Below are 27230 nucleotides of genomic sequence, written 5' to 3'. Positions count from 1 at the left end.
AAAATCAGTATCGGAAAAAACGGTTTTGGCAGGTCAGACCTCCTTAAAAACCGGAAATCGGTATCGGCCAAGAATTTTGCAATTGGTGCATCTCTAGCAAGAATGTGGTCTTGCGTTCTGGCCAAATTGTTTAGCGTGTTCTTTCTGACTATTATGATATAAAAAATCGGTCTAATCTAATTATGTCTGTGGGAGTTCTACAATTGGTTAAGGGTTGAAAATCCTCTAGTGTGCACCAGGCCTTATAGGCAACAAACATCAGAACACGTGCTTTACTCTGGGTCCAAAACATTCTCTCCATGGCTCTGCCAGCACATATCATTAGACACAGGGAAGTGCATCAAATGTGTGAGCATCTCTGACCCTGGCGGTGGGGAAACAATAGATTACAAGTTTGGAGCTGGAGTTATTTTCTGTATTAAACTTGGAAACTGCTATTTTGTGTTAAATTATTGTAGTTAGTTTCGATTTAGAATGTGATTTTTATTCTGTAAATGAGTTTTGTCCTTATGTTTGTAACTGTTAAAAGTTAATATGTTAAACCCCAACTTCCAATTTGCCGTGGCGATAAAAAGGTGCTTGTGTTGTCGACTGTTATTTTGTGCCTTGTTAAAGAAAAAAGTATCGGTTGTGGCCCCATCTATGCACTGGAACCCTTTTTAGAAGTATTGATTTAGCACCGTAATAAAAGATATAGGCGGGTAAAGACTAGGGATGGGCGTTCAATTAAATAGTCTTCATCGATCGACGGGAGAATTAATGACGAATTTCGATTAATCATTAATATTTTCTAGTTAAAAAATAAACTATATATAGGCTATATCAAAATGCAGTGAAAAAAACAAAGCGTGTTTCCTCATTGAGATCTTTATTACAAGATAGCTCGGGGATAGCTTCGCAGTATTGGCAGTGAACCAAGTCATTTTTTAACTCAAAATGGTCCCACTCTACACTTCGCCATAACCTCTTAATGTTTACTTTGGAAATTGAAATACACGGTAACCTCGCAGACAGTTGCAGGTAACTGACTAGGCCTGTGGCGTTTTTTTTCAAACACTGCCCCCCGTGGTCAAATGTGTAATTAGCGAATTTCTCAATGAAAAAATAATTTCATCGACGAAATTCTGAATGATCAATTAATCGATCGTCGATTAATTATGCCCATCCCTAGTAAAGACTAATTAAAAGATGCCCAACTCTAGTGATCAGAGGTTTCCTTTGCACATCAAAGTTAAAAGATACTGTATCTCCAGTGCAAACGTTCTACACTACAAACTGCACTTTGAACATTTGCATAGATCCCTTTGTGTTTGAATAGATGAACATGCTCTCATTTGTTTGTCTTTCGAGGAAACCTTGTCAGACAAACTTTCCATAGAGAGGTAAGAGGTTCATTTTCCTGTTGACAAAGTGAGTACAGATGCCAGGGTTTACACCTGTTTCATTTGTTATCTTTCACATTTGCGGCAGCTCTCCCTCTGTCAGTGTTAATGCAACTAAATGAGATCCAGAGGCAGATAAAGAAAATGCTGTAGTTTTTGAAAAAAGGTAGAAATTCTCCTTTTATCAGCATAGAATTTTATTTACATGTGTCATCTGTATGATGTGATAAATGCTTGTCTTTTAGCAGCAACATGTTGCGGTAATTTTTTGTTTGTGTTAAAGCTGTTCTTCCCCCTCCCCCACTGACTGGAAGGTGGCAGGCTGTCGAAAGGGTTTTAATGTGTTGAGGCAGCGTGTGACAACTCCATTCTCTATGGACTGTGTTCCTTGCTGGGGCTTAAATCTCATATTGAATGGAGAATCTTAACCCAGTTGATGTCACCAGGAAATTATGTTTAGTCGTTCTAAGAATAAAACGCTTAAGAGTGCGTTCCAGTTTGGTGACAGGCCACAGATTTTCTTTATTATCACCATCATTCCTTTTGCTAAGCTTTGCTAGTCCCTTTCTACCCACTGTGTGATTTACATTATCCATATTTTAAGAGAAAAATGTGCTTGTCAGACAAGATGGAGCCATGTTGACTTTATCACTGACACATTTTCAGAATAAGAACTCTAAACAGCTGACAGAAAATGCTTCCATAAATCAAGTCACTTCAAACTATTTCCATCTGTATTGCATCCAAACGGCACAATTAGTAGCAGGCTAAAGAACTTTTCACCAACCCGCCTTTGGTCTCTGCAAGTTATTTTCTACACTGTTTAAAATGAACACGGTCATGCATCAAAGCAGGTTAAAACCATGTGAGCAATTATTAATCTGAGGTGTTACCAGACAGAATGTTAGGGCTGGGATCTGGTCGTGTCAGTCAGTGCACCTCATTTGGTCTCTAGATGAACAAAACTTTATAAACAATACACGTAATAACAATTTAAAGAGAGTCTGCTGCCAAAGCTGGAGAGGAAAACCATTTGAAAAATAGATCACAAATTCTGCCTTCTGGCTGAAATGTTGTAGTAAATATAAAACACTGTCGATTAATCATCAGTATAAAAGGAGTAAAGTGGGTCATTATGCTGAGTAGAGTACTCTGATGTTCATATTGTGAATGTCACCTCATGCTATCCTGATTTATGTAGATAAAAAACTACTGAGATTAAATCAATTCTATTGAAAAAGGTTTTGGTTCATGCAGACTTGACAGTTCAGGGTGTGAAGCTTGTAACACCAGTACACTGTCTATTACTAATGTGTGTCATAGTCTTTGATGCCGTATTGTTTTATTTATTTTCTATGTTCCTTGTATGTTATGGACTTTTTCATGTTGTTTATGGTATAAATTTGTCCTTTTGTTTTCCCAGGTTAAACGTTCAGTGTGTAGGTTTTAGTGGTGAAGTTGCATGCTGCAGTGAATATCCCTCACCTCACTCTCCTCTTCCAAACATGAGGAGAACTTTTGATAGTCTTTAGTTGTCATAAAAACCCCAAACGTGTTTTAGTTTTTCCATTTTGGACTACTGTGAAATATATACTGGCTCACTCCAGATGTTAATATAAAGTATTTAAATGTAAAGGACTAATTCTCTGGTAAAGAAAACAGCAATTTGCTCAATTAAGATGAAACGCGTTAGTGAAAACATGACTTGGATTAGTTTATATTTAATATCTGCCAATAAATTAATTAAATTAACTGACTAAATAAAAATTATATGGATTCTAAAAGCTTGCGTCTGCATCGTCTAAAGAGTACATGTATCCCACCACCTGTTATAGCCTTAGTCAGCAGCAATGCTCTCAGTTCTCTTTGATTTTAGATGTTTGGCTGTCTCTTGTATTGGATTGATTGTGGACTGATGGAAGGTCTTACACACTTATAAACAAGTGAGACATTTCAGTAGTGGATTTAAGAGGAGGCTGTTGTTAACTGGTTCTGGTGGATTAAAAAATTAAATGCAAGTGTCAATCTGGGCACTGCTTAGAATCGTAGGCCAAATGTCAGTTCCGCCCCGATTCTATTGGTTGGTACTATTTTACCATTCACAAGTACTACAGCAAGGACTGCCACCTTCTACTGGTCTATTTCATAGCAAGGTTATGACCAGTGGAAAGTGAAATCCTTTGCTATGAAGCCACAAGTGTTATTGACAGGTTCTAACTGTTCTACATGACGGCAGCACTGCTAAAGGCCTGCACTAAACTACAAAGCATTATCGATTTGTCACACATGTGCAACAATGAGCAGCGTAACATACTTATACCAACAGTTCAATGATTCTTCACAAACGATGTGCAGTCTCTAAGCAACTAAATGTTCAATACTCTAAGACTTTGACTCCTCAGCAGTTTCGGTTAACTGTGCTTTTCTCTTTCATTTCCTGTATCTGTAGCTCTGGTGAAATGCACCCTTAACCTTTACACTGTTCAATCCTGTGGAATTTCAAATTATCATCAGACTTTTAGTTCACACTGTCACCACATTAAGTTGGACATTCATCAGATCATAATTAAGTGTGGCTTTTAGCAAACAAAATGAATGAACTTAATAAAACTATCACTTTTAATTGTCTACTCCATCAATCGCTTTCCTGTCAACTATCTGGGTCCAGGTTAATTGATTAATTATATTATATGCAATTATACCCAGCTGGGAGGTGTTAACATAAATATCAATGTTCATAAATTAATCTATAATTACTCCTTGGTTTCCTGCATTCTTTTATTGGTATGACTATGAAATAGGTGCAGAGTCAAGGAGGTCTTTGAATGCCTCAAAGTAAAACACTGCAGGAAGCCAGAGTTGCTTTGTGATGCTTATACTCAATACATAAAAACATGTCTAGTTATTTTCATTATCATACATGTTTGTTGACATTAACTTACGCTCTTTGTGTCTCTGTCCAGGTTTGATCTCGGGTCTAGACATCACGTCTACACAGTCCACATCCATAGAGAGGGCCAGTGGTGAGACTGTGAAGCTGGACTGTCAGTTTACTCTAGCAACTATAGACTCTGGACCGCTGGATATTGAATGGAGCTTACTGTCTTCCGACAACCAGAAAGAGGACAAAGTGGTACGTGTAGATGTTCCCTACAAACAGTGTTGCTGCAAATGGAAGTTATCGGTTCTGCTTTTATTTAACACAGTAGAGTGACGTCCAGCTTTTTTCTGTTTTCTTGCAAACTGATCCCCTGTGTGAAGCTTTAGAATTTGTTTCATTTTCTCCAATGGAAGGCTACAATTATTCAGTGTTTGATTTTAGCACTGAGGAGTCTTTATGTGTTGTGCAAGCGGTGAAATACAATACATTTTCCACGTTAGGTGTGTATTTTCTCGGAGTGCTGCAGTGTTATACAGGAAGCATACAGTATGTAATACAAATGTAATTTGAGCCTGGTGTATTTCTGTAGGGCGTTTGTTCTCTGCAGTTCTCTCACAGACACATAGTGGGAGCGATGGGAGCCTGCTTTATCCCAGGCTGTGTCTTTCCTTTCCAGCATGGCCCTCAGCCATGAAAAGGGAAGACTACAAAACTCTGCATGGATTCCAAAGAACCTCAGGCTTTCAAAGCCATTGAGACAGATTCTTTGTACAGATCAGTCCAGTGGTGCGGCCCTCCCCCCTTGGCTCACTGCTCCGCCTCTCTCCCACCTGTCACAAAGCTTTCCCATCCCTCTCCTCTTTTTTCCACCTGTGTCCTTTGGCTTTAGTTTTTGTTGCTTTTGTTTTGGTTTATTTTACCCCAGAATGTTACAAATAGGTCAAAGACTCACCCGTAGATTTCTCTCTCCGTCACCCACCCAGTTTCCCTATTTCAACTGACCCAACCAGTTCTGCTCTCACCCAGTAAGGAGTATGCCCCCCTGCTACTGGTCACTGCTTTCCGCACTGTCTGGAGTAGCACCATATAATTTTTTTCTGAATGTAACTGTACAAATGAGTTCCCAGATATGTGCCCTAATAGCACGTGTTATTTTCTTTATTACGTGCCATTTTGCTTAGCAACCATTACCTTTGTTGGAATTTGAACGGGCTAGACATTTTTCTCTGAGGGTATTTGTTCTCTTTGACTTATCTGATTTTGCTCACTACATTCACACTTTCACATTCATATAGCCTTTAACCAACATGAAGTCATGCACAGAGTAGGTTCTTTGTAATTAACAGCATATTAATTCCAAGAGGCTGCTTTTAATATATGTGACAGTGTTCAATGGAATTAGGCCGATCTGCTTCCTCAAAAGCTATACCCGGTTCGACAAGGAGACATGAATGAAGGCTAAACTTTATAGCCTGAGGCTCTCAGATGCTCAGGAACCATGGAAAATCTTTACTCACTGGTTTAAGATGAGAAAATCAAGACTGTTCTTAATGGAACAGCTACTGTAAGATAAAACTTGAAAGTAGATCTCATGATCAGTCCGTGGGACCTCATGAATTGGGGAGTCAAAGCTGTTATGTGGTGTGTCTGGCATGTGTAAGTAACCCTTAATTAAATTCATATTAATAAACCATACACAGGATTCAAAGCATTATTTTTGCATTGATGCAATCTGAAGTAATGCCACATTATTATCTATTCAGTCCGGTATCTGGTGGGTAACGATGCCCCCCTTCATCTGGAATATCCCGCATATTGTCAGGCTCTTTTAGTGGGTGGTGAAGCATTGCTAATGCATGTTGCTTTGTTGGGCTTGAATGAGAGATGCCAGGCATGCCTATAGTAACAGTCATTTGCATGTGTCCCTCATTCCCTGGCTACAGATTAGCTGAAAGGAGGTTGTGCCCTTTGTCTTTACCACAACTGTGGGAACAATTTTGAAATCAAATCTGACCAGTGTGAATAGGAGTATTTAGAAAAATACATAAAAATCCCCATGTCATACACACCGCCTCTTTTGTCCTTGAGCACAGCAGCAGCAGAGCTTCTTATTTATTCAAGTTATTGTGCCAGGAATGTGTGTTTGTTCCCAGGGATTTGGATTTAAAGGCATGGCATGATTTGTCAAAAAATATGAATGTTTGTGTATCAGTTAGGAATGTGCATTCTAGTGGCCACGGTTTGTTAGATTCTATGTAGCCTGAATAATGAAGGATACTAATTCCATTTTCAGGTAGTGACTCTGCTTTAACCTTGCAAACATCTTGGGGCAGAAATGTTGCAGTAAAAGCATGTGGCAGCAGTGTTTGGAGTTCCTTGCATTTAAAGGCTCTGTGGGAGCGTAAAGACAAACAAGTCTGCAGATTTACTGTACACAGGTATCGCAGCCCTCTGCTTCTCAAATTATCTGCACCTCTTCCTCTTCCCTCCCGGAGCAACAGCATCATGTGACAATGACCTCATCTTTACACATGTCTGATGAATCTAAGCCTGGCCAGTAGAGATCTTTTACCTCTGCAGCATGATCCTTCTACTGAGAAGAGCCCGGCCAGGTGGCGGTTGTATCATTGAGTGACCTGATCTCTAATGAAACGCAGCACACACTGTAGCGCTCTTCTGTCCTTTGCGGCCCCTGCCAGCTTGTCTAGTCATTTGCCCTTTTCATTTTTATTCCCTGGGCTTTTTTTATGGGCTGTTTTGTTTTTACATTGGATCGTGATACTCAAGGTTATTGTGAGTTTAAGATTTTTTGCAGCTAAAGGTGTGCATGTGTGTAAACATATGAGCCCACGTTTTTGTCTGGTTTAGCTTGAGGCAATTTAATTTCCTCTCCGCCATGGTCTCATCTCACATATCACTGTTATTACTGCTGATTTTCTGATCCCCAGTGAGGTTGGAGGGATAAGTTTCCCTCCTGTGAGATCCAAGTGGAATGTTAACAGGGTTACCTGTTTATATGGCTAATATGAACAAGATGAACACAACACTCAATGTGAACGCCCTCTTTTTACAGCTCCAGAAACTAGTCTTCCAGTTGGAAATGGAGCAACTTGGTGTAGATGCACGAGAACCTCACTGAGTCTGCTTCCCTTTGTTTTGCTCCTCTCATGCTTCCTTTGAGTGCTCTGCCTCCTCTGATGGGTTCATTATTCTTCCTCTCCTCCTGCCATGTTTAGTTTTTCTTCCCTCCTCCTCTCCACCCAGGGGTATTGCTGTGCGTATGCCTGGTGTTGATAGTGGCACAGAAAACCCTGTTGATGACTGTCTCCATGGAAATGTGGAAGAGTATGCCAGTGTCTATAAAGGAGAAGGAGAATATTGTTCAATGTTTGCATTTCTACTTTTCTCCTTGTTCTCTTTTTGTGTCCTTGTGTTTAGTCCCCCCCCCCCCATAACTATAACTTGTTATGAGACATGTTTGCTCCACCCTGCTATTATTTCTAGGCATTTTCCTTGCTGCGTGTGTTTTTTTTTCGGCGGGAAGCACTTGGACAGAATTAGGGGTTACTGCTCTTTGTTGACACAGCAGGTGTTGATTTGACTCCACAGTGGTGGCTTTGTTTATTCCACCTTCGTTCTTCCACAGCATCGAAAGGGCAGAGCAGCACGGGCTGAAGGGCATTGCAGATATAAAAGAAAGGGCACTTTTTGTCTTCCATATTTTTGGGTTGGTTCAGTGAGCAAGGCTTTTTTTCCAGATATTTCAAGGCAATGGCTTTATTTGTTTTATTGAAGGACTTCAATTTCCATAAACCAATCAGTCAGATACAGGACATTATTCTAAGTATATTTGAGTTCCTAACTCTTGCCTGCACTTCCTTTTCTCCAACAGGTTATCCTGTACTCAGGCGACAGGTCCTACGAGGACTACTTTCCACCCATGAAAGGCAGAGTCCACTTCAACTCAGCCGACCCCAAAAACGGTGACGGCTCCATCAACCTGACAGGGCTGAAATCCACAGACTCGGGCACCTACCAGTGTAAGGTGAAGAAGGCTCCCGGTATCCGCAGCAGGAAAATTACGCTGATCGTCATGGGTGAGTGGAACAGTCACTAAAGTAGGGGTGCAACAATTAATCAACAAAAATAGTCGCCGACGAATTTAATCGTCGATGATTCGTTGGTTCATACGTCATAGCGCGTATTTTTCGTGCCGTGCGGCTGAACTAAACGTTGATTTACCCGAGGTGCAAATAGAAGTTGCTGAGGAGTGAGCCATCTCCCTCCCTTTCTATCTCTGAAAGTCGTACATGTGCAAAAGCGAAAAAATATGGACCAATGGCAGCGTCCGTTGCCACACCATCGTGTACCAGAAAGTCAAAAGTATTGGAGAACTTCCCTATTAACGTATATAACGTATAGATTCTAGAATCCATTGCAAAAATATAAAAAAAATTTACGAGTTTGAAAGCATAATGTTGTCCTATTGCCTGTGAAACGTCTTTTTTAATCACAATTATGCAGTCCAAAGAAAACTGTAGTTGCGTTTGTTACTGTTTTTATTGCTGCTACTATCCCTTTTTTTTGTTAACAGAAAAAAATTATATTTTTATATTAGAACTTTGCCTGTCCTTGGTTTTAAATGGACAAAAAATAGTTTTTTCTTTATTTCTGTATCAATAGTACCCTAATATAAAGCAAAGTTTATTAAAAGACATTTTTGAATGAAGTATCAATCTTTATTGTCTTTATTTTCAGTCATCGTGTGCCGCGAACAACTTTAAGCTTTGTGTCATTCGTAATCCAGTTAGTCGATTAATCTTTTCAATAATCAATATATTAATCGCCTCTCAGTTTAGTCGTTAGTTGCAGCCCTACACTACAGCAGGACAAACAACTGGCGTTAGGGTAGCAGTCCTTTTTCCCCTCACAGGGTAAATTCTTTCTCTCCACACAGTGGAAATGCATTAGATCACACGCCCTTTGCCCTCCTTGGCGGTTTTGATGTAATCCCTTCTAAAATCAAGTGCATAACCTTCCCAGTGGCTGTAGAGTATTGCCCCCTTGATACAACTTTATATTTACCCTAGATGCTCTCTGATCATGTCTGAATTTTATTTTTTATTTATAGTGGTCATGATTTATTAGTTTTCAATATTGGTCTTGAAAAAAGAATAGTTTTTTGTTTTTTTTCAGTGTTTAATAATGATAAAATCTGATTACATATTATTAATTTTAAAATCTTAATCTAATCAATAGTAAACTATAGACCTAGGTAACCATTCAAAAAGTGTTTTATCTTTTCGTCAACGTGAACAAACATTATAAATGGAGTCTATGCACTCAGATGGCTTCTTATTGCACAGGGTGAAATGGGTGACACATCAGAGTTGTATAAGTCAGATGATTCACTCCCTAGGCAAACACACACTCACAAATAGGCCTTGCTGATCAGACAACTGACTCGAAAGTAAATCGCCTACCGAAACCTGCCTGGTATTTGCATATGGGAAAAACAACCCCCATACTCCAGTGTGTTTTGTGGTATAAGCTCCACATTGTGCTGCTATCACAGCCCTGTTATCAGAATACTTCCTCCTTTCTAAAGATAGGACAGGCCTCAGAAAATGGCTGCTCTGCTTGTTTACATGTTATCATGTCTACAAAAGTAACTGCACTGCACCAACTGGTTCAACCAGAAATAAATGAGCTATTTGAAAACGAGCAGGTTTCTCTGATGTAGAGTTACGATGCCACCAAGCAGCAACATATTAAAAGCAATGAATGGCCACAGATAATCATTAACTATAGACTGTAACTACATCTGAGCCAATAACCACTGACTAAGGCCTTAGGGGAGGCTAGTTTACATAAAATATTGAACTGATCAGAAGAAACCACAAAATAAATCACTGCTTAAAGGGATAGTTTACCAAAAATTAAAGATCCATTCATTATAGGGGTGGGTGAACTGCTTGAGTCCACAACAAATTTGGAAGTTTTAGTGTTAAACAGCTTTGCAGCCAAATCCAATACATGAAGTAAATGGTGACTACTTCTTTAAACGAAAAAACATGAAATGCCTCCATACGGCTCCTGTGGTGTCATCCAAGCATTTAAGTTACTGCAGTTCTCTCGACACTCACAAGTTCTCCCGAACTGCAGCAGTAACCAGGAGGAAGATAACAGCAGACATTAACAGACTTAAAACATGAATTTTAATGTGTGTGCTTACGGACACTTGGATGACACCACAGGACCAGTATAAAGGCAGTATGTTTTGTTTTTTTTTGCGTTTGAAGAAGTGGTCGCCATTTTCTTGAATTGTATTGGATTTGGCTGCCACACCCCTTCATTGGCATAGTGGTGAGTAGATAAAGAGTGGTCTTTTTTGGGATCACTGTTCAGTAACAATTGAATGATTTGCAATTCAAATATTAATTATTTGCCTAATAACAATCTATCATATAAATTCCTCTCGTTGATGTTGTTCAGGCGCCCTTGAGTTTCTCCTAAAGAGTATTTAAAAAAAACATTTTGTATCATATATGATCATGCCGGGCACGTTAATGTTGCTACTTTGTTGTATTGACTGTCGGTATGGTAGTGGTTTCTCTTTCTCTACTATAAGAGCATCAGCTATTGCTGAGTCTCTTTCAGTAGAGAGAGAGAGAAAGGGCTGGAGGCTACAGGAGCTGACAGGCTGCTAGCTGTTGACCCCAGGGGCAGTGGTGTTCTGAGCAGAGACACACTGACAAGAAGAGGTGAGGACATCTTGCCTACTCTGCATTTTACCTGCAGGTTTATCCTGTTACACGGTGGATGGTCCTCAGAACAGGGGACAACTCAGATGCTTATGTGTACACAAACACAAACATACCTCATTTTGTTATAACTGTACCTTGGCGCAAACACTGCCACATGCAGGTATAAACACATGCTGACCCCTGCAGCGACTGTACATTGTGTCCAGGTGCTGGACAGGGCGTAACATACCATGTTCCGATCCTCCTCTGGTTGCATCAAGACATTGAAGATAACAGAAGGAGAGTAGTGACTTTTACTACAGCAGTGCATGTCAGAAGCTCTCACAACTGTTTCTGACGAGACCCAACCTTCACTCTGAGCCGCCCAGTCACTTAGCTCTGCCTGCTTCAAGTTTAGACAATCCGCATCACATTCAGGATCTCACTGTAAAGTCTCTCTTCCCTGTTTCACTACTGCTAGTCGCTTATTTTGAAGGTTTCCGTTCAGCGATCAGTTGTCACTGTTTGAAGTTGTGCGCCTTCTGACTGTACTAAATACCACAATGTAGCACTACCGTTCTGCTTATATCTTCCACAAGATAGCCTTGTGCAATTAATGCATTTCCATACATTGTTCATTTAACAGAAGCAGGTCGGCTGCATTACTCTGCCCTCTATCTGTCTGTGCTCCTCCAGCCTCTGTCACCTTCTTCTCTGACCTCATCTTTCAAACAAGTAAATCTGCTCATCGGACAGCCGTGCTAATACGAGGAGCAGTGTGTTACAGCCAACAGGCATTTCGAGTTGACTTTCACCTCTAAAAGATGCATTCAACATGTCATAGCTCTTTGACATTTACTGTGTGGCGCATGGATGTGTGTGTGGGTGTAACACACTCAAAGAGCAGACCAGTGAGTTAGGAGTTACACAGCCTTGACCCCCATCACACTCATCTGTCCATCACCACTCGCTTAATTTTTCTCTCACGCTCTGTCCTCCATCCATTCTTACGCCATGTGTGTTTTATTAGATTAGTGGAGACTCTCAGTATGGTCAGCCTACTGTTTATACTTATGATTATGCCTGCTTAGCCCCCCCCCCCTCCTACCTGACCCCTATTTCGGTTCTAGGGACACCCACTCCAGGCTTTATTTTGCAATCTAAAATTGATCTCCTGGCTCTCATCACCTGGTTGACTATCTGTCTATCTCCTTTTAATTTGAAGCTCTGTTTGTTTTGTCATCATATTTGTTGTTAACACTCTGACTGCCGACTGTTTTACTATGCACACATTTTGCTTTAAGACAGAAGTCGTTAACTCCATCCTTACCTCTTAGTATACTTCTGTAGAAGAATACGCCCCCTTCTCACTCAGAAGGCGGTGCAGGTTCTGGTCCAGGCTCTGGTCATCTCACGCCTAGATTACTGTAACTCCCTCCTGGCAGGTCTACCTGCTACTGCCATCCAACCTTTGCAGCTCATCCAAAATGCAGCAGCTCGACTGGTTTTTAACCAACCTAAATTCACTCCCACTACTCCTCTCCTCCGCTCTCTTCACTGGTTACCAGTGGCTGCTCGCATCCGGTTCAAAACACTAGTACTTGCGTACCATGCTGTGAAGGGATCCGGTCCAGTCTACATCCAGGACATGGTCAAACGTTACACCCAACCCCGTTCACTCCGCTCTGCTTCAGCTAATCAGCTCGTTGCTCTTTCACTACGAGCTAAACCCTCAACAAAAACACGACTGTTTGCCGTCCTGGCTCCTAAATGGTGGAATGAGCTCCCCATTTACATCCGTACATCAGAAAGTTTATACATCTTCCGCCGAAAACTAAAAACACACCCCTTCCGACTATACCTTGACTAGATAGAAAAAAAAAAAAGTACTTATAGCACTTTGTAGTTTTGCTTTATTTTGAAGAAATTGTACTTTCTTGATTCTTGTCGTCCTTGGTATGTACCCTCGGGGTTGAATGCACTGTAAGTCGCTTTGGATAAAAGCGTCAGCTAAATGAAATGTGATGTAATGTGTGTTTGTGTGTCCAACGGCATACGACTTATCTTCCTTGTGATTATCCTGAGTGGCAGCCCCCATAACGACAGCAGCTGGATCAATTGCTCTGATTACAGCTCTCATTACACCGATGACTGCTGCTTTAAGCAGGGGAGAAAATAAACTTTCAGAATACAAAATATTCACAGACTCATAATGTACAAATAACAGGCTTGTTGACAAGAGGTCCGTGTGGTTGGCTTATGTGACCACCTGGATGTATGTGCTGTTTTACACTTTGCTTCCCTCTTCTTCACAGTGAAGCCGTCCAAGCCCAGGTGCTACACCGAAGGCCCCACACAGGAAGGCAAAGACATTACGCTGAGGTGCAAATCTGGCGAGGGCAGCAACCCCCTGCAATACAGCTGGGAAAAGATCAGTGATGGCAAGCTGCTGCCTGCTGCCTCTGTGCTAGGTAATAGACCTGTTCACAATCACTCCCATACAAATACAAAATGGTGATGAAGTGCTTCACACAGGTCTGCTTTCTCTTTAACACGGACGTCTCTGTAATGACATGTGCTTCGTCCTCACTACAGACCCTGTGGGAGGTACCGTTAGTGTGAGGAACGCATCTGCCAGCGCATCGGGCACCTACCGGTGCACTGCCACCAATCCTGTTGGCACAGAGGAATGTATACTTCATCTCAATATAACACCTCGTGAGTACCCAACTGACTAAATGTTGATGAACCTGTAATAAGCCTATTTCATATTTAGAATTGTTGCTCTTTTAATTCAAATCTGCACCATATTGTACACACTCATAAATATTAGTCCCCTAAACATGCCAGATTTTTATTTGATCAAGATCCATTTATTTTCCTCATAGAAATCAATGGAAATTTTGAAAAACACCCTTGCGTCTTACAATGTTAAAGAAAGTGACAGTGAATTATTGCATCCATCCCCTGATCCAAGAGAGAAACCACATTCTTTCAAATGTTTTATTAATCTGTCTAGTAGTTGTTTGTGTAATCCTAGTAACTAACAGACTGACAAACAAACACGGATCAAAACGTAACTTCCTTGGTGGAAGGATCACAGTTCATCTTGACGGAATATGAATATGTGCCCAAATCACAACATAAATTAAGGGGTGCAACTAAAGATTATTTCCATATTTATCAATGTGCCACATACTCTCTTAATTAGTTAATTGGTTTGTAAACAACAGAAACCTATGTTAAATGGACAACACAATATCTTAAGCGAACATGATGAACATATTTCGGAAAACCTACAAATATTCAGTCTACTATCAAATATTCTTATTGTAGAACCTTGAACTCTCAGTGAGATGTTTTAGTCTGGACCAAAGTGTTAGGTGATTCATCGTCACTGCTGTATCAGTTCATCCATGCAACAGCTTTGCTACAAACCTGGGTGCTACTTATGTACCTATTCATGCAAATTAATAAATATTTTCCTTTTTTAAAAAACTGATTGGTACATTGTTAGCATTAAGTGTTGTTATTACAATCATGCTACGATACATTTGTGAAGTATTTAAGATAGAAATGTATAACCAGTGCAGACATAGAAATAGTATAATTATGAGTGCTTGCATACATACAGCAAATGCTCAGTTTTCATTATTTACTTACCAAGCAATAGAAGATGTAGATGACTGCAGTAAATATCTTCAAGTTTATCACATTTAAACATAGAATATGAATGGACAAGCTGAGCGGTTACATTAAGAGTCTGTTCCTCAGTTCTACCACGACGTGAAATGGCTTCTGAAGATTCCATTGTATATACAATTTGGATGAAAGGGTCTTCTGGACGTGTTTCGGAGATTTAGGCCACATGTCTACTGTTTAGCTTCTTGGCTAATGGAAGCTCCGGTACCACATGCTGTGACAGCGCTGTCAACCTCATGCGCTGCAGCATGGGGCCGCTGTAGCTGAGTGCTGGAACATGATGCTGCGATCATCATAACATGGACATTTTGGTGTTGTTGCACTTTTCTTCTACATGTCATTGTTTTGGTTTTGTCAGCTAAGGACCACAGTTTCATTGTTACAGTTTTCAAAGCTACAGTACTGCAGTATGTGCTTCACATACTGCTATATGCCTATCCTGCCCAGACTCTGTGATCCCACCTCTGTTTCTGTCTCAGGGACAAAAAATATAATTCACACTTCAGTGGTTGGACAATTGCTAGAGTGACATTGGTGACTGTTGCACTTGACAAATGCTTAGCTCATTCCAGCTTTGATTATATGAGAACAGGTGCACCGCTAAGAGCACCACTGTTGTTCAGGCAATAACCCAGCCCTATAATTTGAAGTCTTTGTTGAAAACAGACGGGTAGTTGCAGTCGAATCATTGCCACCTTCACCAACCTTTCCAACCCTATTCTCTCTGTTGTTGTCTAGCCCCCAACACTGCAGGCATCATTGCAGGAGCCATAATTGCTGTACTCCTGATCCTCATCATTATTGCCATCATCCTCTTCTGCTGTTGCCGTGCTCGTAACAGGAAGAAGTACGAGAAGGAGATCTGCAACGAGATAAGGTACACTCGCTAAAACATCAATGAGATTTGGTTCACAGATACTCAAAGCTCCCTCTTCTGTAATACTGTGTTGACTCTGCCATACAGTATAATGGGAAACAGGTCTCAGGTTGTATAATGCTGGATTAAAGGTAAGCGTAGTAAATGCAAGAGGATACATGTGACCATTAATCTGAGCACTCAATTCGAACCTGTGATCATCTGAGACACACATGCACACACACACACACCCATCACCCACAGTCCCAACAACCATGAAAGTGTTTTTTCTCCATCAGCGGTTTTCCTTTTTCTTTTTTTCCCCTACTCAAATAAACAGCTGTGGTAATCAGTTTGAAAGCTTTGTCTGCTCTGTCATGTCTGCTGCTGGCTGCCCTGCCGCACCCCCTACACAGCCACCTACCCTAAACACCCAGCTTCCTCGCCATCCAACTCTGCATCCGGCCCACCGGCTCTACACAACCCCCTGGCTTACTATCACGGTGCTGCTGGCTGAATCTGTCTAAAGACCACAATGTGACACTGCTCATGCTGTAGGACAAAGAGGATTAGACCACTGGCCCTGTCTCGTATACACAGAGACACACATTTGCTGAAACACCACATCACGATGCTGCGGACTGAACAGCTCTGGCCCCCCAGGCTCAGTTTGATTGAGCATTTAACTGGATTATTGCTGCTTATTAGTTGTTAATGTGGTGGCAGAGGGAGAACGGGGCATAGCTGTATTCGGCTGCTGAGCTCCATGTCTATAGGCTGTACGTGTGTAAGAGTGGCTGAGCAGCGCAGACAAAGCCCTAACCAATCAAACGGGCCAGACATTCCGCATGTTTACGCTTGCATGCCATCACACTTCATTATGCTTCATTGCACCTCGGCATTTTTTCTTCCATATGCAATATATTTGAGTAGACACTCATAAGTGAGGTAACTGTCTTCATTCATTGTCTAAATGTGCTGCTCTCTGTGTTTCATCTCAGAGAGGACGTGCCTCCTCCTAAGAGCCGTGTTTCGACAGCACGCAGCTTCACCGTGGGCAGCCAGCGCTCCTCCCTGGGCTCCATGTCGCCTTCCAACCTGCATGAGTACGCCCTGAAGCCCCAGTACGACAAGATTCCCTCATCAGAAGAGTTCGAGAGGCCACCGAGCCAGGTCCCTCTGCCACCCCCCACCGGTGTCAGGATGGCCGGCCCCAACCTCAGTCGCATGGGAGGCATTGCTGTCATGATCCCTGCCCAGAACAGGGACGGCTCAATTGTCTAGCATGTCCTCTTCAGATGAAGGGGATGTGTAACATGGGGAGGGAACAGAGGATAGTAGTAGGACACAAGACAATGAAGGTGGCGCAAGAGCTGGGATGGGCTGACTCACCTGAGTTGTAGCTCTTCATTAACACACATGGGAGTATACTCCTTGTATGAAGACCTGGCTCTGCTGCGGTGCTGAGAAGAGAAATGGAGTGGTACTGGAATCAAGACAGAGCACATTTACTTTTTATCAAATATAAATACTACAAAAAAAATCTGAAGTTTACTTCCTGGGCTTTCTCAACAAAAAAAAAGAATTAGTGTGGGTATAAAGCTTAATGGTCAATATACAAATTATATTGTACATAAGTGAATGCATGTCTTTTTTTATATATATACATAGATGGCCCTTTCTGTAGAATTCAGATACAGGCCCCTAATTGGCCAGTTGTACAGCTGTATGCATGCATGTATGTGTAAAATTGCAGCAGTATGTGTGCGTGAAAATAAGTTTATGTATGTGAATGGGAGATAGGGAAATATATAACTCATTTATTGTTTTAAACAGTATAATTTGTCAGGTGACCCAGTCTTTACTAGTTTTTAATTCCATACATCAATGTAAATTGAGATGGACCAACCCTTAGCAAAAATTTAAGATCAATTTGAAAAAGATTCACCCTTTGAATTAATCTTCCTTCTGATTTGAAAACACTCTATGTAGGTCAGCCGTTTCCTCTTGAAGCGTTTGAACTGTTTGAATCGTCCAGTCAGGGTTTAGGTGGGGGGCTTACACGGACCAGATTGGCTAATGGGGAAGAGGGGGGTGAAGCCACCACATCCTGTGATTGGCTGGATTATTGCTCCTTGACCAAGCTTAAAATACAATAAAAGACCATTGTCCAGCCCTCCCCCAGAGATCTTAGAGGAGGTTTTGCACAACAAGGTTCACTGAGCAATCCGCTTTAATTGTGTTTGACTGTCAATAGGCCCCTAACCTCAACGATCACCAAAACACAAAAATAGAAAGACAGGAAGACGCACACACCTTATTAGCTGGACAAGAGCCCCAGCTCCGATTTTTCATATGTAGTAGCAGTCACCCCCCCTTCGTGGTGCTGCATATGTAATGCTCCTTTTTTTTTTTGCAGTGGCAGTACAAGGAGCCGATATCTTGATTTAACCTTCTCTCTGTGGTCAATATGAAACCTGTCATTGCTCCTGTAGTGCTAATTGGCATTTTTATGAAGGATGTAAAGTAAGAAAGTTCCCCAAAGAGGAACTAATGAGATGAGGCTCAGGAAGCTGAGTACTGTTTGTCTGTGTGGACTCGTTTTGTAGTCTGTCAGTGCTGGATAATGTTCATTCAGGTGGCCAGTTTCTTTTTGCTTCGACGCCTTATTATATTCCTTATTTTTGCCTTACACACCTCCCACCAGCTCACCTCTGCACAGCCTCACCACTGGATTCTACTGACTTCAATTGTGCCTTGTTGTCCCTAGTTGAGTTTGGCCGTAGCACGTCAGTGTGCACTGTTATGTGCAGTAGCATCATCCTGAATCGACGACCCAGCCCAAAGCCACCAAAACAACATTGATGCGTGAGCCTATTGGGTCCTGTTGCCTCATTCAGGTCAAGTCTAGGATTTCCCCACACCTGCTCAACTCCTGCAAATTCACCCACAACCCAAAAGTACTTGTCATAAAAAGCTTTTATTTTATATTCAAAACATGACTTTGTGTTCCTTTTTTAAACTTTATTTTAACTTCTGTACTTGATACACTTTTTTTAAATAACAAATACTTTTGGCTGTATATATAAATCTCCTGCGACCTAACCCTATCTAATCGCAACACAGTCCAATGATACACAGATGATGTTTGTATGTATATGTGATGCTCTGCCGTGCTGAAACAGAAGAGGAGGGGCCTTTCAGTACAATGTAGACGATCCCTGGTGTGATTGGGAATTTCTGGCAGCGTGTGTGCTTGCATGAGAGTAAGTGACTGAGTGAGAGTTTGTGGATTCTAGCATCATTGGGGACATGACTGTTATAGAAACAGATTTTGCAGGTTTTATGTTTAAGCAGTTTTCTGTCACCAAGGAAAGTGAGACCTGAGCCTGCTTCGAGTAATAGATTACATCTCGGTTCAATTTTTAACACTACTGTGTGGGTGTGATGAGCAAGTGAGTGAGTAGTACGTGAAGGGAGTTTACTGTCAGAATGGGCCCCTGTAGATTTCTAGTGAGACTTTCACCTGCTGACAGGCTGTACCGAGCTCTTAGGGAGGTAATCCAGTTACTGTCACTTCATGTGCTCAGAACATTAATGACATCTACTACTAACAATAATGACTGTAGCGTTTAAATTTGCGTACTAATATTGTATGAAGATCTCCTTTGAGGTTTGCACACGGTGTGTTTTTTCTTTGTGTGTTTTTTTTGTGCTGTATTTTTGAATAATAAAAGTTCATGAAAAAAAATAAAAGAATAGGCCAGTGTTTGTTTGTTTGTTTACAGAGGCAGGAGCAGCCATTGACTTAAGGTTGAATAAAGCTTCATTTCCCTCCCCTCTGGGGGAGCGTGGCCTCCTGCAGCTTTTTGACTGTGATTAATTTTAATCAGCCACTGAATTCCACCCCTTACACCAGGTGAGGGGACTTTCTAACCACTTAATGACTGTAATAAATCAATGAAGCAGGCAGGCACAATCACCCCCTTCCACCGCCAATGGTTGCTGTTTGGCTCCAGTGTAAATGTGCAGGGGTTTGTGACCTGGCACGCCTCCCAGCATGGTTAAGCCACCCTCATCATCCTGTAGACCTGATGTGCTTATCATTTCCCCCCCTCTGCTGTATTGTCCCTGGCAACGAGTCGACTTTTTTCAGCATGTTTTTGATTACAGCCGATTTTCTCATTTACTTACTGTGGTGGGTAATGACTTTATGTTGCAACCCAGCCCTAATCAAAATGGTTAAAAACTAGCTGCTTAATTAACTTTGCTGAATGATGTGAAAGGCCTTTTTAATGGTTTAGGGACACGTGTTATTGTTGTCTTTCTTTCTGTTGTTACCACTGTGTCGCCCACCTCACTCTCTTTATACACTGAGCAACATGCTGGTGATCTTTACATGTGGATAGATCAATAGCTGATTATTAGCCAATACCTCCGCTGTGTTCAGGCGTTGACAGCTAGTCAATAAAAAGACTAGAGCACTTAGTAGCAGCGCTAAGCGGATGGCCATTGCTATAATTGGATGTCAGTAACAGATAGGTCCCTGAAGCATTGATCTGTGGCTGGTCGAAGTCACTCATGGATCCTAATGGCTCCCCAGCAGCTCTGCATGTCAGGGCCTCTTTGGGTTTGTTCAGCTGTGGTGGTACCATGCAATCACAGCCGTCCCGCAAATGGATGTGGAGAGATATAATGGCACGTTTATGGCAGTGCATTCAAAACATTCATTAAAAGCACATTAGTGATGTGTGCACGTGTGCAGATTGGATTTATGGACTAAACGCTGTTCTCTCATTGAATTAATGTACAATGAGTCATACATCATCCCTCAGGGTCCTCCAGTACATCCAGAATATTCATTTGTGATATTTTTTTTTTTATACCTGATATCCTCATTCACATAGCTGAGGGGGGAGAGTGGTGCTGTGCTAAGCACGTGGAGATTTGTGCCTTATTCCTCCCACTTCCCTCTACTCCCTTCCTTCTGCCTGGGTAAGGTATCAATTGTTTGCACAGATCAAGGAGGCTGGTATGGCAAAAAAAACCTCACAGGTTTTCCAGGAGGGTTTCCTTGGCAACCATATCTGGTTGTACACAGTCTAAGCTGGCTGCTAGCGGGATGATTTATCTTGTAAAGTATGAATTGCTCCCTCCTCACAAAAGAGGCCTCTAAAAGCACGGGTCTCATCAACGTCGCTCTCCTCCAGTCGGACGCCTGCTGTCACACACGTTAAGCTCTTACCTTTTTTAGAAATCTGAGTCAGGTTGGGAGAGGCTGGCAGAGGGTAAGACAGTGGAATATGCATATGTATAGATAGGAGCCCAATCAGCTCCAATGGCACATTAGTACATTAACATTTTTGGCTCAGTGCTCGTAGCACTTTGGATGTAAAATGGCGGCGATTATGATGCGAATGTAAGCTTTTACTGCCATGGCGGATGAATGACTGAGGAGCTACATCCATTTCAGACATAGCCCCTCTTGAGATTTTGGTCTCTGTAGGAATGAGATGGATACAGAATATATTTAAAAGTACAATCAGGATTCTACTTTGTAATTTCCAGATAGTTATAAAAAGACATTTGAAGTTCTACATTTGGGTGTTGCCTTTTTATGCCTCCGAGCAGATGACAGCCTTTTGCCTGAGGCAGTATGTTTTGGGATTGCCCAATAAATGCAATATCACAGGAACACTGTCAGGGAATTTCTTCATATTTGGAACACAGTGTCAACTAGACTCAAGTGTTTGGATTTTTGTGGTTAAAAGTCACTGTGATCTCAATGCAGGAATTAATCTGCTAATTGTTACAAAATAAAACACAAATGTGTGATAGGATGATATGATGAAGTGGTGTCGTTCGGTTTCATTGTGACATTGTAGAGCACAAACACTTCACTGGCCATTAATAAAATCCATAACTCTTCAAATTGTCGTCACGTTTCTTGCAACTTGACTTGTTGACACAGGCTTACAACCACGAGACAGTAATTTTAGTTGCTTCATGTTTCCAATTCAGCATCCTTCATTCATACTTAAAAGATCATAATATTAATATCAAACATGAGATTTTGCGGGTAAGTAAATATATGACTGTACCTCGTTGACGCAACCGGTCCATCTGGGGCTACCCTCAAATTAAATCTGACAGTCTGAACTTTAAATGCACAGTCATTGTGCCATGTCAAATGAAAAGGAATTGGGGAAAAAACGCCGCAACATCAGTGTGTCACCATGCAAACACTCACGGCACTCAACCGTATGTCGCCCTGAACAACCTGCACGTTATGGGAGGAGACGACAGATATTCTGTGGAGAGGGAGTTGAGTCCAAACCTGAGCCAATCATCCCACTCTGTCTGCTACGCCTGCAGACAGCCCAGATTCCTCATGAGGCTTACCCAGCTGCTGTGCACTCATTTGTCAGTCTTCCTCAGCTTCCAGTCTGGGAGGAGGAGAGCGGTGGTACACCATCTGACAGCCACCCCCCTTCCTTCAACCTTCCAATTCGGTCGATAAGGAGTCATCTGTTAAGGGCCGACCTCTAAGCCCATTGCAGCTCAGCATCATCTTAGGTCCCTATTTTGACCCCATGCCACTCACATTCAGATGACTAATATGTGACTTTTGATGAATGACCTTCCCCTCTGTGCTCCGGGAGAAGTGGGAAGCAGCGGTGGATGCATGCTGAGATTATACTCAGTCCAACAACATCATGTTATTTCAAGATCCCCGTTTCTCTGGGGGGACTCTGTCTGGTGAGCGTCATGGATCAGTGAGGTGATGCTCATCAGCAGACGTGACATTTTATTCACTGGTGGGAGCATTGTGTGTGGCAAAAGAAAGGCAGCAGCACTTTGCTTCTCATCCCCTGAGGCCCCCGAGTGCGTGGAAATTAACATCATTGGAGTTGCTTCTAAAACCTGCTTCCATATGGTAAGGGCTGAAAAATGAAGGGAGACAATAAAAGAAGGTTTAGATCCAGCAGCCTGCGCTCAGGGGTAGGACACCTGGTTTAATATCCTCTCTTACTGTCACACTGCGGATTCGCTCTTGCACAGTTTCCTTTGACGCTTTGTCCCAACACTGTGCTTTGTTATCTCCTATCTTCCTCGAGTCAAGCTGCGAGATTGGAACCAGGGGAGCACAGTGGTGTACACCCCCCCCAGCCTTAGATGGAGGTTACAAAGTGCAGCTCAGCTCAGTCGTTCCCAATGTGATTTGTACTTTTAATCTGCACATCAGCTGGACTCTATAACAGGTGATCAACCTCCAATGCCATGTCATCAGGAGGGCACAACGGAGGCTTGCAATAAAATGTAGCCTTGGTGAGGGAATAGGGCTCGGTTTCCCTTTTTTCTGATTGGGGTCATCCCTGTTATTACCACAGCGATGTCAGTGATGTATTGTGTGTGAGTGTGTGCGCCTCTCATTGTCTGTTCATGTGTATGTTCATACCTATTAGTCCTGGACATGTGTATCCATGTGCGGTTGCATCAGCCAGGGTGGCCACAGTGGGGGCAGAGGTCAGGGTGATGATTTAACAGGATGGGGCGATCCCCCTTTCCTTCTGCACCAGTGGAGCAAACCCTCCCCGCTGCAGGCTATTTCCAGCCAAGCAATTAGACAGTGTCTCTTCTCCATGCTGGACACGTACTTCGGGCCACCTTCACAGACTGCAGCCTCCTCTCTGTGCAGCAGCTCCAGCCGTCACAGGTGCTAAATGAGACTGAGGCTCTGGAAGGGGTGGAGCACCGTTGTAAATGGCTGTGCATTCCCCATGGAAAATCATCTATCTGGATTTCTGTGGGCTACACCAGAACCAACAGTCCTACAAAGGACCATAATAATAACTGTAATATGAATTATGATAAGCTTAACAATTTGCTTATAAACGACTATGAGACATTCCTGTTCATTTGACTAAATACTAGAGCACATTAAACCAAATTATAAATATACGTCTACTATTTTTAATGTAAATAATAACTATATTGTAAATAATAATCACCTTATCTCAGTGGCACAGTTCTTAACAACAGTTCAGCAGGAGGAGCTGGGCTAGTTCTGTGTATTTAAACATATTTCGAGTGGGACCCGGGTTGAGTAAAAAAAAAAAACCCTCTTAATTTGTTGCAAATGTTCCTGTAACTTATTACTAGCCAAGGATGCTAAGCTAACAGTTAGCCTGTGAGCCATGTGAGGTCAAGGCGAGGGCTCTGTTCCTTCAGGTGCTTTAGCTGGGGCCTGCTATCACGCACCTGTCCCTGGTGAGGTGGAGGCCCCAGATCAGCTGTGTTAGCCGCTGTCCTCTGCTCAGTGTCCCTGCTCACTGCCTGCCAGAGGTCAGTCCTTATTCCTGCCTGTGCTAACTTTATGAAGCCAAGTCAGGTCAGTGTTTTGCAGTGTTGGGAGTAACGGCGTTTAAGTATAACGGCGTTACTAACGGAGTTCTTTTTCAGTAACGGAGTAATCTAATTAATTACTTTTGTCATCGTTACAACGCCGTTATCGTTATTGATAATGTAAAGTGGCGCGTTACTACAATTTGGTTGAATGAAGCGTGCGGTTGTAACAAATCACCCTGTTCAAACCCCAGGGGAAATGCTCTACGCTTTTAATTTTAAGGACACGGGCGGACTCGACCCGCTGTGTACCTTGCGCGCTGCCCGACCAAGTTATTATAAACGAAAGATCCCTGGTTGGACCGATGACCTTGTTATCGGTCTAACCCCTAATTAAATAAATATAAATATAAACGAATTCGACACAAAAAGGTTGCGTATTATAAGTGTATTTAAACAAAACCCACATCAATCCCACATATCCCCGTGCTCGAGCCCGCAAACCATGGCGGCCCCGTAAACATAAACACGCTATTTACACACATTCAACACATCAATATTTATTTTTATATGTTTTAATTCTATGCATCATATGGCAGGCTGCAATCTATTGAGTTCAAATAAATACCAAATGTTCTAAAATACTGTATATAGTGTTTTTATTCTTCAATCAGTTAATATAAACATCTTTGACGTTAAAGATGTTACAGAACGTAACAGCGTTATAAAACATGAAAAATAACGCCACAGTTACTTTTCTGAGTAACTAATTACTCTAACAATGTGGTAACTGAGTTACTAACACAATTACTTTTTGGGAGAAGTAATTTGTAACTGTAACTAATTACTTTTTAGAAGTAACTTGACCAACACTGGTGTTTTGTCTGTGCTTCAGTTGCCTGTCGGTGGACGAGGTCATAACTTCTGCCTGTTTGCTTCTACTGCTATGCTAAGCTGTTAGCTTCTTTTACTAGACTATGCCGCCATGATGTTAGCTTCTACTGCTATGCTAAGCTGTGAGCTTCTTCTACTATACTGTGCCAGGCTGTTAGTTTATAATACTATGCTATGACTTCTTGTTAGCTTCTGATGTAGGCTTTTTTCTACTTAATTTTGCTGCCATGATTTTAGCTTCTGATGCTATGCTAGGCTGTTGGCTTCGACTGCTATGCAATGCCATTCTGTTAGCTTCTGATGCTATGCTATGCTACCTGCTGTCACTAGTCTAATTGTGTCCACTGTGAATAAAGTGTTTGAGCTTGTATTCTCCGATGTTGGACAACATCTCAATGCTGTCTTGATAACTGGTTGAATACATGTTCTTATTATGATGAGATTTATGGGTAAAATGTTGTGACTTGGTTCACAAGGTGCTTGTCGACCAACTGTTAGCCTGTTACCTGCTAGAGACCAACATCTGTCTGCTTTATGGATGCAACATGAATCATGTTACATGAGTCAAGTGGACTGCACATCACAGAGTAGAACAGGGCTGCATTACAGCAGAAAAAGCATTAATGTTCTCAATAACACGTAAAATATCGTCATCCAATATTCAACCAAGCTATGTCCAGGTCTCTAGTATTGTGTACGGCCGGTCTTATCCACCCTGGGGCCCTAAGCAAAATGCTGGGAAGGGACCCTGCTACCTGACCTCTGAGCTTTGAAATCCATTTTCAAATATATAAGGACACACACTATGGCTTTGCCCAGCTAATCAACATTTTAAATCCAACATTCAATCAAGTCACTTTCAATCGATTCCTTTCGATCTTACGTCTGTCCAGAGTTGTAACTAAACCTTGAGCGAGGAACTTGATAATCATGGTCTTGTTTTGAAATGATGGGACCGTGAGGAGGAGACTGAATGGACTGGTCCCCACAGAGACTGCTGGAAAACCTGAGTTTAAATTTGTGAATGCACATTTAAAGGCATGCGGTTGTACATTGCAGTTTAACTATGATAGTGAGACAGACTACACAGAGATATGCTCATCAACCTGACATTACTGTTATTGGCTGACATCAAACTTGGAGAATAACTCAACTTGAGAGCTGTTCACACAATTAAATCATTTTGTGTCTTTTTTTTCCTTACAAGATGATAGTTCTGCTTCATCCACTCATTGAAGTTATGACATCTGATTTGAAATCAGGGGACGAAGTTTCCCTTGTGTTATTTGCAGGGGCCTTACACAAAGTGATCAGGCCCATGTCCCTTTGAAAATTTCAAGCCCTCTTCGGGGCCCTTTGGTGAACCCTGAGCAAGTGCATAGTTTACCGGTGAACTGGCTCTTACCTCTAATAGAGTGCTTCTCGACCTCAGTCAGAGAGAGTAGTAATTGAGTCGAACCGCGCAACCAGATGCAGTTAATATAAGCTGAAACTCTGGTCGTGTTACCATGGTCACAGCTTACCTCACCCCCACATACCCACCCACGCAAAATAAACATACAAATTATTTCTCAATCTCTTGTGAGATTATTTGCATTATTGTAAAATTGTATAAAAGTAGTAATATAATTTCATCCAGTAAATTTGTTTTGTTTTTATATGTTGACTTTACTTCTTCAACGTTATCATACGGTTGAGGGGAAGTTAGAGCTGAATACATCTGCTGGTTTATTACATTCAAACTGGTATACCCTTTGATGATTTTACTTTGTAACTTGTTTCTGTAGCCATACCAAAGGTGATGTCTGGGCAGGTTAGGGTTACTAAGCACTGGCTACTTGTTGGCCTATTCCATTGGCTTAAACATGATAGGTTCCACACAATGGAGGGTGATGTGAGCCTAATTCATTGCATTGTTTACGGGGAAATCATCAACCGTCACTTCCCAATCTCTGCTCTGTCTGATTGGTCGTGTGTGCTTCCAAGGACTGAGATACACACCTTACCCCTAATGTTGGTGCTTTCTCCTTATTTGTTTTGTCTTTAGGGGATACGGTACTGAGAAGGTCGCATTCTAGAATACGAAATGACAAGTCTGTACCTACAGTACATTCAGAAAGAAGTCCGACCCCTTAAAATCATTACCAAGCAGTTTTTTTTCTCTGATGTTAAGTGCTGTGAGCTCTTATAGACAGGTGGAGTGTGCCTTTCAAATGATCTCCAATCAGTGAGTTCACCACATGTCAACCTTAATCAAGACACATCTTAAAGATAATGAAGACAAATTATCATGAGCTGAATTTCACATCATAGCAATATGTCTGAATACTTACATTCTGCAGGTATTTACATTATTCACTTATAATAAAAATAGTTTTTAATAAATTCTGTTTTTGCTCTCTCATTAGGGGACGTTGAGTGTA

General features: G+C 41.7%; 1 protein-coding gene across 1 annotated transcript in view; it reads left to right on the top strand.

The window, feature by feature from the left end:
* cxadr (CXADR Ig-like cell adhesion molecule) overlaps positions 1-19336 on the top strand; it is a 46104-nt gene extending 26768 nt beyond the window's left edge. The window contains exons 2-7 of the mRNA XM_062405792.1: positions 4346-4515; positions 8156-8360; positions 13325-13480; positions 13605-13727; positions 15450-15588; positions 16569-19336. Of these exons, the coding sequence (XP_062261776.1) occupies positions 4346-4515; positions 8156-8360; positions 13325-13480; positions 13605-13727; positions 15450-15588; positions 16569-16851 (1076 nt within the window). The 3' untranslated portion in view covers positions 16852-19336. The remainder of the gene's footprint in view (positions 1-4345; positions 4516-8155; positions 8361-13324; positions 13481-13604; positions 13728-15449; positions 15589-16568) is intronic.
* The last annotated feature ends 7894 nt before the right edge of the window (positions 19337-27230 follow it).

This window comes from Platichthys flesus, chromosome 15, assembly GCF_949316205.1.
Source record: "Platichthys flesus chromosome 15, fPlaFle2.1, whole genome shotgun sequence".
NCBI classification, from domain to species: domain Eukaryota; kingdom Metazoa; phylum Chordata; class Actinopteri; order Pleuronectiformes; family Pleuronectidae; genus Platichthys; species Platichthys flesus.
This window is presented reverse-complemented; position numbering and strand designations above follow the sequence as displayed.